General features: G+C 48.8%; 1 protein-coding gene across 2 annotated transcripts in view; it reads left to right on the plus strand.

The window, feature by feature from the left end:
• Positions 1-19556, plus strand: part of CPAMD8 (C3 and PZP like alpha-2-macroglobulin domain containing 8) — a 300356-nt gene that overhangs the window by 132843 nt on the left and 147957 nt on the right. The window contains exons 12-15 of one of the 2 annotated variants that reach the window (XM_063914497.1): positions 101-271; positions 390-518; positions 11012-11207; positions 18573-18739. In XM_063914497.1, the coding sequence (XP_063770567.1) occupies positions 101-271; positions 390-518; positions 11012-11207; positions 18573-18739 (663 nt within the window). The remainder of the gene's footprint in view (positions 1-100; positions 272-389; positions 519-11011; positions 11208-18572; positions 18740-19556) is intronic. The other variant, XM_063914498.1, reaches the window with a different exon arrangement.

Here is a 19556-nt window from a genome sequence, read left to right on the forward strand (position 1 = left end):
CTTGCATATCAAAAGCTTTATCATTCCAATATCAAGACTCCGGAGGCTTGCATTGCTTGTTTATATCAACTCCAAGTTGCCTTGCCCTTTTTCTGATTAGGTTGACGTCACATATCCAGATGGAAGTCCTGCAGATGGGGTTACTGTGCGAATCAAAGCTGAACTCACCCCCAAAGACAACGTGTATACCAGTGAGCTTGTGTCCCAGAATGGCTTGGTCGAATTCCAAATACCATCTATCCCAACAGTTGCCCAGTATGTATGGCTAGAGGTACGTTTGATAGCTCTGTATGTTCATATATTATTTAATTGTTTATTCTTTCATTTATTTAAATATTTTTTTTTCTTCTGCTTGTATGCTGCTGACCTTATTTTCATCTTTTTCAAAGTCCAAGGTGATAGCAATAGATGGAAAATCCACAAAAGAGCAGTATTTGCCCAACTACTTGTCCATAAGTAGCTGGTATTCTCCAAGTAAATGCCACCTCTTGATTCAGCCACCCGAAAAACCATTGCAGGTGAGTACTAGGAGAATACTGTTATTAATTGTATCCTTTATTTTATACATTATTTATACAGTGCTAAGTAGAGTCAGCTGCTACTTAACGTTTGGTAGGGGGGCTGCTGCTACTCCAGTCCCTGGAGAGGAGAGAAGACAGACAGCCCCGGGTCCCGGCACATGTGCAATGGCTTTGGTAGGTGCCGGGATCGGTGCATGTGATGGCTCCACAGTGCGCTGTGCATGCGCAAACCTCTGGCTTCTATAGACTGCACTGACTGCAGCCCATAAAAGCTGGATTGGGATTGGGTTGCATGAAAGCAGCCCAGTCTGGCAGTCCCGGAGGGAGGTAACCCCTCGTGTGTGTGTGTGTGTGTGTGACTGACAGATAGGACTTCAGTCACTACAAGTCACAGTGAAGACAGTGCAGTCACGGACTGTATCTGGTTCACTGACACTGAGCTGGGTGGCGGATTTTCCCTGGGAGGGCATGCAGTCCTGCAGCCCATAGGTAAAATCTGCTACTGGTGCTAAGAGTTTCCTGTAGCATTGTAGAATCAGGGAGAATTTGACCATTCTATGATTAACTATAGAGCACAGGTTCTCAAACTCGGTCCTCCGGACCCCACACGGTGCATGTTTTGCAGGTCTCCTCACAGAATCACAAGTGACATAATTAAATCCACCTTTGGACCTTTTAAAATGTGTCAGTAATTAATACACCAGTGCACCTGCTGGGTTACCTGCAAAACATGCACTGTGTGGGGTCCTGAGGACCGAGTTTGAGAACCACTGCTGTAGAGTAACAAACATTGAAAAAAATGTGAGTGTACTTTGCTGTCAGTCTATCAGCTATCGGGCTGATTTTTAGTGGGATGCAAAGTAGCTGTGTTTGTGCGATGCTGCAGAAGCCAGATTAACTACCTTATACTAGTAAAGTTTATGTAGAGCTAATGCGAGGTTCCTTGCAGCTGCAAACAGGAAGCCGCTTTGCTCACATCCGTAACCCTCACCATTAGTAACTGCACCAGCCCCAAGCTACACAGTAGGTGCAAGAGGGCTGTCTGAAACAGGCTTCAGTTCTCTGTATGCACAATTTAAAATAGCACAGAACTCTAGCTACACACACACTCCCTCGCCATGACACTCGCACAAGACAGCACAGATCCGTGCTATCACATTATCACTGCCCAGTTCTTACCATGAAACACCCATTTCACGCATATAGGGGGTCATTCCGAGTTGATCGCTCACTGACGTTTTTCGCAGCGCAGCAATCAGGTCTCTACTGCGCATGCATATGCACCGCAATGCGCAGGTGCGTCGTTCGGGTAAAAGCAGACCGTTGCTGAGCTATGGATTTAACGAAGAATCCATTTGCATGGGCGATCGCAAGGAGATTGAAAGGAAGAGGGCGTTTGTGGGCAGGGCCGGTTCTTGCCCTTTTGGCGCCCTGGGCGTGAAATATGGGCGTGGCTTCATATAGGGGGCGTGGCCGGTTACACTCCCTGTACAGTACAGTAGCGCCGCTGAAAAAAACAACTATCCCCGCTCCCGACCGCTGCAGACCTCCGCCGGCGCCGCTCCTCTCCTCGGATCTGGCATAGACAGACACTAGAGGTCAATTATGACCCCTAGCGTCTGTGTCAGTCCCACAATGCTGTGCGGTGCGCGATGACGTCATCGCGCACCGCACAGCAAAGGTCCTCTCCACGAAGGGAAACAAGACGCGTAGCGTCTAGTTCCCTTCACAGCGGGGAACCAGCGGGGCGGCGGGGGTTACAGCGGGCAGCGGGGGGCACAGCAGTAGCGGATCTTGCCATGGTGCGGCGCCCTCTGGAAGGCGGCGCCCCGGGCAAAAGTCCTGCTTGCTCGTGGCAAGATCCGCTACTGTTTGTGGGTGGCAACTGACTGTTTTCTGGGAGTGTTTGGAAAAATGCAGGCGTGTCCACTCGTTTGCTGGGTGGGTGTCTGACGTCAATTCCGGGACCAAAAAGACTGAAGTGATTGCAAGGGCTGAGTAAGTCCAGACCTACTCAGAAACTGCACAAAATGTTTTTGCACAGCTCGGCTGCACAGGCGTTCGCACTCTTGCAAAGCGAAAATACACTCCCCCGTGGGCGGCGACTATGCGTTTGCGCGGCTGCTAAAAGTAGCTAGCGAGCGATCAACTTGGAATGAGGGCCATAGATCCAGCTAAGATCTGTCTGACTAAGAAATCAGCAGAGAATTGCAAAAATGCATACATTTTCTTCTCTGGGGTGTAGTATGGTATGCCGGCGCTCGGGCTCCCGGCGACCAGCATACCGGCGCCGGGAGCCCGACCGCCGGCATACCGACAGCGTGGCGAGCGCAAAGGAGCCCCTTGCGGGCTCGCTGCGCTCGCCACGCTACGGGCACGGTGGCGCGCTACGCGCGCCACACTATTTTATTCTCCCTCCAAGGGGGTCGTGAACCCCCACGAGGGAGAATACTTGTCGGTATACTGTGCGCCGGTATCTCGACATTCGGCATACAGAAGACCACCCCTTCTCTGCATATGTAGTGTGCGGAAATGGTATCCGGTTGATAGATAGACAGTGTCTAGTTAGACAGTCAATAGATAGACACCATGGGCCAAATGTAATAGATTGAGAGTTCCAGAAAGTGAGAGATTTGGTAAGGTTTTTCAGTTTTATTTAAAGTGGCAATCATTTACACTGCAAAACCAGGCTGATCTTGCTGTGTAAATGATTGCCACTTTTAAAAAAACTGCAAAACCTTACCAAATCTCTCACTTTCTGGAACTAACTCTATTACATTTGGCCCCATATGTTAGACAGACATAAGGTCGACAGGGTCAAAAGGTCGACACGAAAAAGGTAGGCAGTACAAAAGGTCGACAGGGTCAAAAGGTCGACATGAAATGGTCGACATAAAAAAGACAATTAAAAAAAAAATTAACATGTTTTTGGACTATTTCATACCTTCTCTATCCATGACGGCATAGAGTTGGCCACAAACCTTGTGGCGAGCACCGCGAGCCACCGAGCCTGAATCGTGGCGAGCAAAGCGAGCCCCGCGAGGGTATGCCTTTCTACAACTGGGGGTCCCAGATGACAAAACTACCCACACAAACCACAAAAATGCAGAAAACATGGTGTCTACCTTTTTTGTGTCTACCATTTTCATGTCGACCTTTTGACCCTGTCGACCTTTTGTACTGTCTACCTTTTTCATATCGACCTTTTGACCCTGTCGACCTAATGTCTGTCTAACATGTGGTGTCTATCTATTGACTGTCTAACTATCAACCCACACCCGCTAAAACTCACTATTTGTGTACTTGAAAGAGATGTATCCAACTGGGAATCATCCCTGATCAGTGCTGAATTTCCCATCAGGCATGTGCCCAGGAGCGAATTTACCGCTAGGCAACCAAAGCAGCTGCTTAGGGCCCGACGTGTCCCTGCAGGCCCGTCCAGTGCCGAACTGCCTAGCAGTAAATTTGCTACTGCTCCACAATGATAATGCCACCCGCCACCCTCCTCCGCTCCTGCTTAGAACTGATGCTGTGTCTCTGTGTATGTCACCATAGCGCATGCATCTGACCCCTTCCACAGCCACGGGCGGTGTCACATTCGCACTGACCCCTGCTAGACGAACAACAGCCGATGGTGACACCCCCGCTCCCACGTCGACTGCGGACGCCAGCAACTCCCCCACCCCTGCTGGATGCTTCTGCTTAAAACCATAGGTCTCCCTGTAGGCTGCGGTCCGCGGTGGATGCGAGGAGGGGGTCCGGAGTGGGTTGCGAGGACAGTGGAGCATAATACAGCAGCAAGAGCTGCTGTAGTCCGTGGCCGAACTAGCGCTGGTGCAACCGGTGCATTGCACCAAGAGCCCCGGCACTGTGAAGGGGCTCACACTGACTCCTTGTATGCCGCTGCCAGCAGCCGCGCTGCCCGCCAACAGTAACACAGCGGCAGCGCATAATCGGGTCCCAACCTGAGAGGGAGGAGAGGCCGTTCTTCCCTCTTCTCCCGTCTCAAGCGCATCTGCCCCACAGATGTGCCTGCTTCAGAATGTGAAGGGTAAGGAGGGATGATCTCTCATCTCCTCCCCTCGCCTCTCGAGCGTCTCCTCCTCATACTCCCAGACGTTGTGCTGCTGCTGATGTGCACAGAGTGCCCTTCCGATGGGGAGGAGGGGACTCTCTCTGTTTCTCCCCTATATTCAATAATGCAGGCCCTGTGGGACTGCCCAGACAGAGAGGGAGGAGGAGCTGCTATCTCAGCCCCCCCCCCCAATATGCAATAATACAGGCTCTCTCAGCTCCTCACTCCCCTTTCATACTTATATTCCACCAACTCCGCCACCCCCCCCCCTCCCCTGACGTCCCCGGTGCCAAAAGTCAGTGGGAGGGAAGAAGAGGCATTCACTGGCCATCTCCACGTGCAGAATCAGCCCCAGATTGTACAAGCCACAGTGGCCAGGTAGGAAAAAATGCTAGAGTACTACTCTCCCTTTTTGTCTATGTCCTCTCTCTTCCCCTTGCCCCCCCTCTCACTCCCTCTGCCCTCTCACTTGCGCACTCTCTCTACCTTGACCCCCTCTCTCGCTCGTCTCTCTGTCTCTCATTCTCCCCCTCTCTTCTTCCCTCTCTCTTCTTCTGCCCCCCTCTCCCCGTCTCCCTCTCTCCATTCCCAATGTCCCTCCATCTCTCCCTTCTCTGTGTCTCTGTGTCTCTCTCTCCATCTTCGCGTCTCTTTCTTTCTCTGTCTCCCCGTCTCACTTTCTCAGTCTTAGTCGTGGTGAGCGGCGCAGGTCGGCGGCGGGATGCAGTGGCGGTAAGAAGCCCATTGGCTTCTATAGGGTATCAAAAGATGGCGATACCCCCGGCAGCGTAAACCCGGCGGTGGGGTCTTAGTACATTTGAAAATGCGGTAAAACCCCTGAAAACGGGGGTTTTACGGCATTTTCCCTTAGTACACCCCGCCCTCTCTCTCTCACTCCCTCCATCTCTCCCTCAATTTCCTCTTCCCTAACATAATTCATGTCTGAGACTGCCTTCCTCTATGCAGTAATATAGTATCAGGATGTAATGTGGGGAAATAGCATAATGATGTAGTGTGGGGAGGTTGTGCAGTGATATAGTGTAGAGATGTAGTATGTGGAAGTAGTATACTGATATAGTGTGGGGATGAAGAACAGTTATGTAGTGTGGGGAGGTAGCGTAGTGATCTAATGCAGGGATGTAGTGTGTGGAAGTAGCATAGTGATGTACTGTAGTGTGGAGAGGCAGTGTACTGATATACTGTGGGGATGTAGAACAGTGATATAGTGGGGGAGTTTGTGCAGTGATATAGTTGTGGGATGTAGTGTGGGGAGGTAGCGTGGTGATATAGTGAGCAGATGTAGCATAGTGATACAGTGTAGGGAGGTAGCTCAGTGATTTAGTGCAGGGATGTAGTGTGGGTAGGTAGCATAGTGATATACTGTATATAGGGCCTGAGGTGTACGATGCAGTGGCATTGGATGCAAGCGGTCGTTATTTTCAGTCTTCAAATGCTTGGGTCATACTGTGCATGCCTCCCTATGGTAACTGCACAAAATTCAGAATGAAATTGCATGCAATTGAGGGAGGGGGGTTCCCAAACTGATATCTTGCTTAGGGCCCAGTGATCGCGCTGAGCAGAAAAAATTGTGGGTCCCGGGGACCCCTCACTTTAAAAAATTGGGGTCCTACTTCACAGTTTCTGGGTCCCATAGCAATGTATGCTTTTGAGCTCCCCTTATGCCTCCCCACATAGCATTAGACCACCCCACATGGTAGATAGCAGTTATGGCAGTATTGCGGGGCAAATGGGGGGTTAGGTGCAGGAAGTGCTGTAGGCAGTGTTAGGTGTACGGAGGCATCAGTACACAGGATTCGGCGAGTCCTGCTCCCCGTCAACTTTTAAGATCAGCTTCTCTGTGTCCTTGTTGAAGCCCTACCGCTATAACACGAGGTGTGTGCGTATGCTGGGCACTGCTTTGGTTTGGGGATTGTTTGCGTGTATGCTGAGCACTGTGTGGGTGTGGCAGTTGTGTCTATGCTGAGCACTGTGTGTGGATATGGGAGTTTATGTTTGCTGGTCACTGTGTATGGGGGGATGTATTATGGGCACTGTGGGTATGGAGTACCCATATGCTAGGCGCTGGGGGGGGGGGGGGGTGTATAATGAGCACTGTGTGGGTATGGGTGGTGCGTATGATGGCCAGTGTGTGGGTATAGAGGGTGCGATGAGCATTGTAAGTGTGTATAATGGGCACTGTGTGGTATAGGGGTGTTCGTGTGATGGGCGCTGTGTGGTATGGGTGTGTGTATGATGGGCGCTGTGTGGTATGGGTGTGCGTATGATGGGCGCTGTGTGGTATGGGTGTGCGTATGATGGGCGCTGTGTGGTATGGGTGTGCGTATGATGGGCGCTGTGTGGTATGGGTGTGCGTATGATGGGCGCTGTGTGGTATGGGTGTGCGTATGATGGGCGCTGTGTGGTCTGGGTGTGCGTATGATGGGCGCTGTGTGGTATGGGTGTGCGTATGATGGTCACTATGGGGGTGTGTATACTGGGCATTGTGAATAATGAGCACTGTGTGGGTATGGGGGTGTTTATAATGGGCACTGTGTGGGTATGTGGAATAGAATGGGTGCAGTAGAGGTGGAAGGGGGTAGGTTAGGTGCAGTACTGGTAGCAGGATGGGAGCAGTAGTGGTAGCAGGGGGCAGGATGGGTGCAGTAGTCGTAGGGGGTATGATAGGTGCAGTACTGGTAGCAGGATGGGAGCAATAATGGTGGTAGCAGGGGCAGGATGGGTGCAGTAGTAGTAGGGGGTAGGGTAGGTGCAGTAGTGGTAGCAGGGGGCAGGATGGGTGCAGTAGGGGTAGCAGTGGGTAAGATAGGTGCAGTAGTGGTAGGGGGCAGGATGGGTGCAGTAGTGGTGGTAGCAGGGGGCAGGATGGGTGCAGTAGGGTTTAGGATGGGTGCAGTAGGGGGTAGGATAGGTGCAGTAGTGGTAGCAGGGGGTAAGATAGGTGCAGCAGTGGTAGGGGGTAGGATGGGTGCAGTAGTGGTAGCAGGGGGTAAGATAGGTGCAGTAGTGGTAGGGGGCAGGATTGGTGAAGTAGTGGTGGTAGCATGGGGCAGGATGGGTGCAGTAGGGGGTAGGATAGGTGCAGTAGTGGTAGCAGGGGGTAAGATAGGTGCAGTAGTGGTAGGGGGCAGGATTGGTGAAGTAGTGGTGGTAGCATGGGGCAGGATGGGTGCAGTAGGGGGTAGGATAGGTGCAGTAGTGGTAGCAGGGGGTAAGATAGGTGCAGTAGTGGTGGTAGCAGGGGGCAGGATGGGTGCAGTAGTGGTGGTAGCAGGGGGGCAGGATGGGTGCAGTAGTGGTAGGGGGTAGGATAGGTGCAGTAGTGGTAGCAGGGGGTAAGATAGGTGCAGTAGTGGTAGCAGGGGGTAAGATAGGTGCAGTAGTGGTAGGGGGCAGGATTGGTGAAGTAGTGGTGGTAGCATGGGGCAGGATGGGTGCAGTAGGGGGTAGGATAGGTGCAGTAGTGGTAGCAGGGGGTAAGATAGGTGCAGTAGTGGTGGTAGCAGGGGGCAGGATGGGTGCAGTAGTGGTAGGGGGTAGGATAGGTGCAGTAGTGGTAGCAGGGGGTAGTGGTAGCAGGGGGTAAGATAGGTGCAGTAGTGGTAGCAGGGGGGCAGGATGGGTGCAGTAGTGGTAGCAGGGGGTAAGATAGGTGCAGTAGTGGCAGCAGGGGGTAAGATAGGTGCAGTAGTGGTAGCAGGGGGTAAGATAGGTGCAGTAGTGGTAGCAGGGGGTAAGATAGGTGCAGTAGTGGTAGCAGGGGGTAGTGGTAGCAGGGGGTAAGATAGGTGCAGTAGTGGTAGCAGGGGGGCAGGATGGGTGCAGTAGTGGTAGCAGGGGGTAAGATAGGTGCAGTAGTGGTAGCAGGGGGTAAGATAGGTGCAGTAGTGGTAGCAGGGGGTAAGATAGGTGCAGTAGTGGTAGCAGGGGGTAAGATAGGTGCAGTAGTGGTAGCAGGGGGGCAGGATGGGTGCAGTAGTGGTAGCAGGGGGTAAGATAGGTGCAGTAGTGGTAGCAGGGGGTAAGATAGGTGCAGTAGTGGTAGCAGGGGGTAAGATAGGTGCAGTAGTGGTAGCAGGGGGTAAGATAGGTGCAGTAGTGGTAGCAGGGGGGCAGGATGGGTGCAGTAGTGGTAGCAGGGGGTAAGATAGGTGCAGTAGTGGTAGCAGGGGGTAAGATAGGTGCAGTAGTGGTAGCAGGGAACAGGATGTGTGCACTAGTAGTTGATAGTGGAACGGACGCTGGGGGAAAAAGATGCAGTGTAACAGGAAGCGCACCTACTTTGCTGCCTGCGCCCTCACAGGTATAATGTGCAGGTGTTGGCCATGTTATTAAATGCATATAGGAAAGTGAAACTAAAGATTTATCAGTGCCATTCCCCCAGGTCGCAGCGCTCTGACCTCCTCATAGTTTGCGGTCGTGGTGCCCGACCGCACTGACATGTCCCGCTCGGCCACAGCTCATCTTCTCTGCAGCAGACCCACCGGGCTGCCCGTGGTGAAGGCCCTCCTCTCCTTCTCCTCGGCTCCCTCCTGCATCTTCCATACGCCTGTCATCGTGATGACCCACACGGTTGCCACCAGCACATGCAATGGGTTGGAGGCAGCGCAGGGAGGAGGGACCGACGTCTCAGGTGGCGCTTGGATTGGGAGACGCTGCCGGCAGCGATTGGATGTTGACAAGCTGCCGGCGGCTATTGGCTGGTGAGGCAGGGCTTGGGGATTTCTATTGGCTGTGAGTCGGCGGTCAGCAAAAAACAGCGCGTCCTGCGGGCCCTGCTCACTTTTAAAATCCGAGTCCCTCACTGCCCGTAGCGCGTAAAAACGCGCCATAGCGCGTATTTTGCGATCACTGGCCCGGCTCCGGCCCCATGAGTTCTTCCGCCTCTGCCTGTGCCTAGGGGTGTCACTTGCTGGAGGGTAACACTAGGATGCTTATCTTATTACTGTAATAAATCATTGCTTGTTTTATTATATTAAAGTGACAATTGACAAATGAGGGCTTGTAACCAAACAATGCAAATAATAATATAGGGCAGTGGGTGGTGGCCATTTCTTGTGCCTAGGGGTGATATGACCCTAAATCTGACCCTGGCCTTATGTATCTAAAGGGCCTTATGTATGGGTTATGTATGTTGAGTTGTACAAAAACATAATACACTAAAAGTAAGCCAAAACATAAGGTACAAAGTAAAATCGTTATAGAAATATATTAAAATGGTTAGCTGATTTCTTTCTAAACATCGCTATGTGAGCTAGGAGGAAAAGGACAGCTCAGATTTAAATGGAAAATTAGTAATTGGTTCTGTTATCTCTGTCTTATGTGGCTGGGGAGTAGTAGTACTATGATGTGCTTCCTCATTGTATATTGTCAAAGTATGTTGTAGGTATTAAGTTCAGAGGAAAATGCATAGTATGGTAAATGAACAACTGTGATTGCCCTTTTCAATCACAAAATAGTGTTATACAGTATATAAATAGATAAAAACCTAACAATTGTCTACTTTGTCATTAGAGTTGTGCCAGTATTATTTCATTATTCCAGCCACCAAATTTCACTTAAACTAATACAGGTTGAGTATCCCTTATCCAAAATGCTTGGGATCAGAGGTATTTTGGATATGGGATTTTTCCGTATTTTGGAATAATTGCATACCATAATGAGATATCATGGTGATGGGACCTAAATCTAAGCACAGAATGCATTTATGTTACATATACACCTTATACACACAGCCTGGAGGTAATTTTAGCCAATATTTTTTATAACTTTGTGCATTAAACAAAGTGTGTCTACATTCACACAATTCATTTATGTTTCATATACACCTTATACACACAGCCTGAAGGTAATTTAATACAATAATTTTAATAACTTTGTGTATTAAACAAAGATTGTGTATATTGAGCCATCAAAAAACAAGGTTTCACTATCTCACTCTCACTCAAAAAAGTCCGTATTTCGGAATATTCCGTATTTCGGAATATTTGGATATGGGATACTCAACCTGTAATAACTAATTCTCATCCAGGAGTTTATTTTTTCCTGGAACCAGAGATTTATCCTATGTATGTTTATGAGTTATCCTATATAATAAAAGTCTAACACTGCTCCTCACCTCTACGGGGAGAATTCAAGTGTTTTGTGCCCCAGCGGCCACTAGATGGCAACTGACGGAGCATTTCAAGTGTTGCTCCGATCAGGCCGCCGGCGCTGACATTACTGTTATGTTGTTCTGTCATTTTGACCGACTGATAACTAGTTGATCCATATTGTACTATTGCTTTATGCAAGATGACACTCCTGTCGTTGCTGTCTTGAGAGCGGATTTGGAAATGTACAGGAAGATAAAGTGCAGTATGAGTCTTGTCACTTGTTTCACCTCTTCTGATGGCAGGTGGGTGAGGATGCCCGGATTGCCTTGAAGTCCACCTGTCCATGTAATTTCACTCTCCACTATGAGGTAGCGTCTCGTGGAAACATTGTGCTATCTGGGCAACAGTCCTCAAATGTCACCCTGCAGAGGATGAAGAGGTCATCATCAGCTGTTACCTTTCAAAGGGACTTCAATGAAACATCTGAGAGTGAAGCAGGTAGGCAAGGCTGATTCTCATTTCAGTGTTCTGTTAATATTATCTCATTAATTGTAGACTCAAGTGTTAAAGGCTACATGGAATTTACAGACACTACATATACTGTATTTAGCAACACTGAATGTACGAACTGTGGTTTTGAGGTATATTTACCATGTGGCAGGTTGGCAATTAGCTGCTTCTCAGCAGATTTCAACTCAAAAAGAACAAATACCCTTCATATTTGTGATGCTTTAAATTTCTATATTCCAAATCTACTGCTTTGTAAATATACTTTATATTTTATGTCTAAAATTATTTTATACATTTTTATGTGTTACAGTAACAAAATGTGTTTTTACAAAGTTTGTTTTTAAAACATGTTTCTAACAAATGCTTTACTGTGATTTACTGATACCTCTATATTGTCGTTCACCAATATCATAAACCATCCTACCAGTATTTTATCATAGCCACTGGCATATTTATAGTGGGTGCAGTGTGTGTGGTGTACACGGGCCCCCACTGCACACCCTGCACCCATTATGTTTAATACCCCCCGGAGTCCTGCGACACAGCAGCAGCGCTGCAGAAATCACTAGGAGAATAGTGCAGCTTGGAGATCTGCGTATGTGCCCTAGACTCTGGGCAGTGCTAGCGTCCCCTAGGTGCCCTAGTGCCCAGAGTCTCTGCGCTGCCGGCTAGAGAGGAGGGGGCCCAGACGGAGCCTGCACATTGTGCAGATCTCATGTGCAGATCTCCAGGAAAATGGCTACCGCGCCATTTTCCCAGTGAGTAGTCATGCTGATGTGAGGCTGCGTGGTATAGGCCCCACCACAACCTGTGGGCCCATGTGCACCGCAGCCCTGCACCCATTATAGATACATCAATGAGTTTTGCTCTCTCTATTTTCTCTAACGTCCTAGTGGATGCTGGGGACTCCGTCAGGACCATGGGGAATAGCGGCTCCGCAGGAGACAGGGGCACAAAAGCAAGCTTTTAGGATCACATGGTGTGTACTGGCTCCTCCCCCCATGACCCTCCTCCAAGCCTCAGTTAGGTTTTTGTGCCCGGCCGAGAAGGGTGCAATCTAGGTGGCTCTCCTAAAGAGTTGCTTAGAAAAAGTTTTTAGGTTCTTTATTTTCAGTGAGTCCTGCTGGCAACAGGCTCACTGCATCGAGGGACTTAAAGGAGAGATTTTCAACTCACCTGCGTGCAGGATGGATTGGATTCTTAGGCTACTGGACATAGCTCCAGAGGGAGTCGGAACACAGGGCTCGCCCTGGGGTTCGTCCCGGAGCCGCGCCGCCGACCCCCCTTGCAGATGCTGAAGATGAAGAGGTCCGGAACCAGGCGGCAGAAGACTCTCAGTCTTCATCAGGTAGCGCACAGCACTGCAGCTGTGCGCCATTGTTGTCAGCACACTTCACACAGCGGTCACGGAGGGTGCAGGGCGCTGGGGGGGGGCGCCCTGGGCAGCAATGTATAATACCTGTATGGCGAAAAATACATCACATATAGCCCTTGAGGCTATATGGATGTATTTAACCCCTGCCAGATATCTAAAACTCCGGAGAAGAAGCCCGCCGAAAAGGGGGCGGGGCCTATTCTCCTCAGCACACAGCGCCATTTTCCCTCACAGAAAGGCTGGTGGGAAGGCTCCCATGATCTCCCCTGCACTGCACTACAGAAACAGGGTTAAAACAGAGAGGGGGGGCACTGATTTGGCGATATGTATATATATTAAAATGCTATAAAAGGAACACTTATATAAAGGTTGTCCCTGGATAATTATAGCGTTTTGGTGTGTGCTGGCAAACTCTCCCTCTGTCTCCCCAAAGGGCTAGTGGGTCCTGTCCTCTATCAGAGCATTCCCTATGTGTGTGCTGTATGTCGGTACGTGTGTGTCGACATGTATGAGGAAAATATTGGTGAGGAGGCGGAGCAAATTGCCTGTAATGGTGATGTCACTCTCTAGGGAGTCGACACCGGAATGGATGGCTTATTTATGGAAATTACGTGACAATGTCAACACGCTGCAAGCCGGTTGACGACATGAGAGGGCCGGCGAACAAATTAGTATCTGTCCAGGCGTCTCAAACACCGTCAGGGGCTGTAAAATGCCCATTTACCTCAGTCGGTCGACACAGACCCAGACACGGACACTGATTTCAGTGTCGACGGTGAAGAAACAAACGTATTTTCTTTTAGGGCCACACGTTAAGGGCAATGAAGGAGGTGTTACATATTTCTGATACTCCAAGTACCACAAAAAAGGGTATTATGTGTGAGGTGAAAAAACTACCTGTAGTTTTTCCTGAATCAGATAAATTAAATGAAGTGTGTGATGATGCGTGGGTTTCCCCCGATAGAAAATTATTGGCGGTATACCCTTTCCCGCCAGAAGTTAAGGCGCGGTGGGAAACACCCCTCAGGGTGGATAAGGCGCTCACACGCTTATCAGAACAAGTGGCGGTACCATCTACGGATAGGGCCGTACTTAAGGAGCCAGCTGATAGGAGGCTGAAAAATATCCTAAAAAGTATACACACACATGCTGGTGTTATACTGCGACCAGCGATCGCCTCAGCCTGGATGTGCAGAGCTGAGGTGGCTTGGTCGGATTCCCTGACTAAAAATATTGATACCTTTGACAGGGACAGTATTTTATTGACTATAGAGCATTTAAAGGATGCATTTCTATATATGCGAGATGCGCAGAGGGATATTTGCACTCTGGCATCAAGAGTAAATGCGATGTCCATATCTGCAAGAAGATGTTTATGGACACGACAGTGGTCAGGTGATGCAGATTCCAAACGGCACAAAGATGTATTGCCGTATAAAGGGGAGGAGTTATTTGGGGTCGGTCCATGGGACCTGGTGGCCAGGACAACTGCTGGAAAATCCACCGTTTTTTACCCTAAGTCACATCTCTGCAGAAAAAGACACCGTCTTTTCAGCCTCAGTCCTTTCGTCCCTATAAGAGTCATATCTGCCCAGGGATAGAGGAAAGGGAAGAAGACTGCAGCAGGCAGCCCATTCCCAGGAACAGAAGCCCTCCACCGCTTCTACCAAGCTCTCAGCATGACGCTGGGACCGTACAGGACCCCTGGATCCTACAAGTAGTATCCAAGGGGTACAGATTAGAATGTCGAGAGGTTTCCCCCCTCGCAGGTTCCTGTAGTCTGCTGTACCAATGTCTCCCTCCGACAGGGAGGCAGTATTGAAAACAATTCACAAGCTGTATTCCCAGCAGGTGATAATAAAATTACCCCTCCGACAACAAGGAAAGGGGTATTACTCCACACTATATGGTGGTACTGAAGGCTAGGTGAGACCTATTCTAAATCTGAAAAATTTGAACACTTGCAAGGGTTCAAATCCAGATGGAGTCACTCAGAGCAGTGATAGCAAAGAACAAGGGGACTATATGGTGTCCCGGGACATCAGGGATGCTTACCTCCATGTCCCAAAATTTGCCTTTTCTCACCAAGGGTACCTCAGGTTCGTGGTACAGAACTGTCACTATCAGTTTCAAGACGATGCCGTTGGATTGTCCAAGGCACCCCGGGTCCTTACCAAGGTAATGACCGAAAGGAGGATTCGTCTTCAAAGAAAATGGACGACCTCCTGATAAGAACAAGGTCCAGAGAACAGTTGGAGGTCGGAGTAGCACTATCTCAAGTAGTTCTACGACAGCACGGGTGGATTCTAAATATTCCAAAACCGCAGTTGTTCCGACGACACGTCTGCTGGTCCTAGGGATGATTCTGGACACAGTCCAGGAAAAGGTGTTTCTCCCAGAGGAGAAAGCCAGGGAGTTATCCGAGCTAATCGGGATCCTCCTAAAACCAGGAAAAGTGTCAGTGCATCATTGCACAAGAGTCCTGGTAAAAATGGTGGCTTATTACGAAGCGCTTCCATTCGGCAGATTTCACGCAAGAACTCTTCAGTGGGATCTGCTGGACAAATGGTCCGGATCGCATCTTCAGATGCATCAGCGGATAACCCTATATCCAAGGACAAGGGTGTCTCTCCTGTGGTGATTACAGAGTGCTCATCTTCTAGAGGGCCGCAGATTCGGCATTCAGGATTGGATGCTGGTGACCACGGAGGCCAGCCTGAGAGGCTGGGGAGCAGTCACACAAGGAGTGTGATCAAGTCTGGAGAATTCTCTCCACATAAATATACTGGAGCTAAGAGCAAATTTATAATGCTCTAAGCTTAGCAAAACCTCTGCTTCAAGGTCAGCCGGTATTGATCCAGTGGGATAACATCACGGCAGTCGCCCACGTAAACAGAAAGGGCGGCACAAGAAGCAGGAGGGCAGTGGCAAAACTGCAAGGATTTTTCGCTAGGCGGAAAATCATGTGATAGCACTGTCAGCAGTGTTCATTCCGGGAGTGGACGACTGGGAAGCAGACTTCCTCAGCAGGCACGACCTCCACCCGGGAGAGTGGGAACTTCATCGGGAAGTTTTCCGCATGATTGTGAACCGTTGGGAAAGACCAAAGGTGGACATGATGGCGTCCCGCCCGAACAAAAAATGGGACAGGTATTGCGCCAGGTCACGAGACCTTCAGGCGATAGCTGTGGACGTCCTGGTAACACCGTGGGTGTAACAGTCGGTGTATGTGTTCCCTCCTCTGCTTCTCATAACCAAGGTATTGAGAATTATAAGACATAGAGGAGTAAGAACTATACTCGTGGCTCCGGATTGGCCAAGAGGGACTTGGTAACCGGAACTTCAAGAGATGCTCACAGAGGACTAATGGCCTCGGGAGCTAAGAAGGGATTTGCTTTCAGCAAGTACCATGTCTGTTCCAAGAGGAACCGTGGCATCGGCCTTTAAGAAAGGACCTGCTCCAGCAGGGACCTTGTCTGTTCCAAGACTTACCGCGACTGCGTTTGACGGCATGGCGGTTTGAACGCCGGATCCTAAGGGAAAAGGCATTCCGGAAGAGGTCATACCTACCCTGGTCAAAGCCAGGAAGGAGGTGACCGCACAACGTTATCACCACATGTGGTAAAAATATGTTGCGTGGGTGAGGCCAGGAAGGCCCCACGAAAAAATTTCAACTAGGTCGATTTCTGCACTTCCTGCAAACAGGAGTGTCTATGAGCCTCAAATTGGGGTCCATTAAGGTTCAAGTTTCGGCCCTATAGATTTTCTTCCAGAAAGAATTGGCTTCAGTTCCTGAAGTCCAGACGTTTGTCAAGGGAGTATTGCATATACAGCCCTTGTGTGCCTCCAGTGGCACCGTGGGATCTCAACGTAGTGTTGGGATTCCTCAAATCATATTGGTTTGAACCACTCAAATCTGTGGATTTGAAATATCTCACATGGAAAGTGACCATGCTGTTGGCCCTGGCCTCGGCCAGGCGATTGTCAAAATTGGCGGCTTTGTCTTACAAAAGCCCATATTTGATTTTCCATTCGGACAGGGCAGAACTGCGGACTCGTCCCCAGTTTCTTCCTAAGGTGGTGTCAGCGTTTCACCTGAAACAACCTATTGTGGTGCCTGCGGCTACTAGGGACTTGGAGGACTCCAAGTTGCTAGACGTTGTCAGGGCCCTGAAAATATATATATATATATATATAATTCCAGGACGGCTGGAGTCAGAAAGTCTGACTTGCTGTTTATATTGTAGGCACCCAAAAAGCTGGGTGCTCCTGCTTCTAAGCAGACTATTGCTCGTTGGATTTGTAGTACAATTCAGCTTGCACATTCTGTGGCAGGCCTGCCACAGCCAAAATCTGTAAATGCCCATTCCACAAGGAAGGTGGGCTCATCTTGGGCGGCTGCCCGAGGGGTCTCGGCTTTACAACTTTGCCGAGCAGCTACTTGGTCAGGGGCAAACACGTTTGCAAAATTCTACAAATTTGATACCCTGGCTGAGGAGGACCTGGAGTTCTCTCATTCGGTGCTGCAGAGTCATCCGCACTCTCCCGCCCGTTTGGGAGCTTTGGTATAATCCCCATGGTCCTGACGGAGTCCCCAGCATCCACTAGGACGTTAGAGAAAATAAGATTTTACTTACCGATAAATCTATTTCTCATAGTCCGTAGTGGATGCTGGGCGCCCATCCCAAGTGCGGATTGTCTGCATTACTTGTACATAGTTATTGTTACAAAAAATCGGGTTATTATTGTTGTGAGCCATCTTTTTTAGAGGCTACTTCATTGTTATCATACTGTTAACTGGGTTCAAATCACAAGTTGTACGGTGTGATTGGTGTGGCTGGTATGAGTCTTACCCGGGATTCAAGATCCTTCCTTATTGTGTACGCTCGTCCGGGCACAGTACCTAACTGAGGCTTGGAGGAGGGTCATGGGGGGAGGAGCCAGTACACACCATGTGATCCTAAAAGCTTGCTTTTGTGCCCTGTCTCCTGCGGAGCCGCTATTCCCCATGGTCCTGACGGAGTCCCCAGCATCCACTACGGACTATGAGAAATAGATTTATCGGTAAGTAAAATCTTATTATTTATTTATTTTACAGTTTCTTATATAGCGCAGCATATTCCATTGCGCTTTACAATTGGAAACAACAGTGATAATACAAACTGGGTAATAACAAACAGACATAGAGATAAGAAGACTCGCAAGCTTACAATCTATAGGGAAACAGGAAGGATGCACAATAATAGGCACTATCTATAGCATAGCGGACCCACCATATAGCAGAGACAGTCCTGATGGGATGTAATTAGATATGAGTGCTTCTAAAGGTCATGTGGGCGGATCAGGAATGTGATAGGCTTACCTGAAGAGGTGAGTTTTCAGGGAACGCTTGAAAGTTTGGAGGCTAGAGGAGAGTCTTATTGTGCGTAGAAGGGGCATTCCACAGAGTGGGTACTGCCCGAAGAAAGTCCTGCAATTGTGAATGGGAGCGAGTGATCCGTGCAGATGAGAGACGCAGATCTTGTGCAGAGCAGAGAGGTTGAGTTGGGAGATATTTTGAGATAAGTGAAGAGATATATGTTGGTGTAGTTTGGTTAATAGCTTAATATGTGAGTAGAAGCATTTTAAATTGAATACAGTAGAATATGGGCAACCAATGGAGGAACTGACAGAGTGGATCCGCAGATGATGAACGTCTTGCTGGGAAGATTAGCCTCGCAGCTGCATTCACAGTGGATTGTGGTGGTGAGAGTCTTCTCTTGGGAAGACCAGTAAGGAGACCATTGCAATAATCAATGCGGGAGATTTTTTTCAATGATGACCTTCCTCTGATCTATAAACAAATGTGTTGTGTTTTCCAGTATTTATTGTCATTGAGCTTGATGTTTTATGTATCTGTCATCAGCACATGATGTTTTACTGACTTGTTATGTAATGTTTATATTAAGTGTTGTTATAGCTGCTATGACTTCTTGCAGCAGAGCTCTCATCCAGTGACTCTGAGGTGTGGATGACGTATGTTCATTTCCATATAACTCACACCATGGCCCCGCTCAGCCGCTTGCTGGTTTATTATGTGAGGGAGAATGGAGAGGGGATTACCGACAGCGCCCAGATACTGATAAAACCAGCTTTCAAGAATAAGGTATCTCGCAAGGTGTCTGTGTTCACATAATAAGGCTCCTCTAAAGTGTAACCCTCTCACTATAGTCTCCTATATAGCCGCTTATTCTTTACCTCATGCTTGTTTTGATAGTGATTCATAGACTCCATCTAAAGCCCCACACCTATTTCTTTACAACTCACTACTCCCTGTTTCCCTTTTCTATTACTGTTACTCTAGCAGAACTATTAAAGTGGACCAGTTATCTACACAATAACAGATACATGAAAACAAATAAGCATTTACAGACTATTATAAACCTGTATAGTTTCCTTCATATCCATCTTTTTAATGGATAGCATGAAAGGAACAATTGATGGGCAAGAGTTTTCCCTCCGAAATATTGGTGACCTGTACACATGGTCAGGACAGGATCTTCAGGCTCATTCTGGCACATATACTCCTATGTTATTACAGTGTAAAAGTATACAACTCACTGTGTATACTGTGAATTAACAAACCACACATCTCTACAGCTTTGTATGAAGCGCTTACAGCTGCTCATTCATTCTTCCTGGACTGTGGTAAGGGAAAAGGTCTGTCTACGCTCCCTATAAATCATATTGCGTCAGACTGCTGTGCCCTTGCGCAGGGTTGGACTGGTCCACAGGGGAAACTCCAAGTTGGCCCCATTGCATTAGGGCCCGCCCCATCCTCTGGGTATCAGATTGTAGACTGTGCACTTGAATTATTCATTATACATATGTTACATTATACTCAGGGATGCAAGTAGAAAAAATTTCCTTAGTGGTACTGTGTAAAAAAAAAAGGGTGTGGCCACGTGCCACACAGGGCGTGG

The sequence above is a fragment of the Pseudophryne corroboree genome, chromosome 1 (assembly GCF_028390025.1).
Source record: "Pseudophryne corroboree isolate aPseCor3 chromosome 1, aPseCor3.hap2, whole genome shotgun sequence".
Lineage (NCBI taxonomy): Eukaryota > Metazoa > Chordata > Amphibia > Anura > Myobatrachidae > Pseudophryne > Pseudophryne corroboree.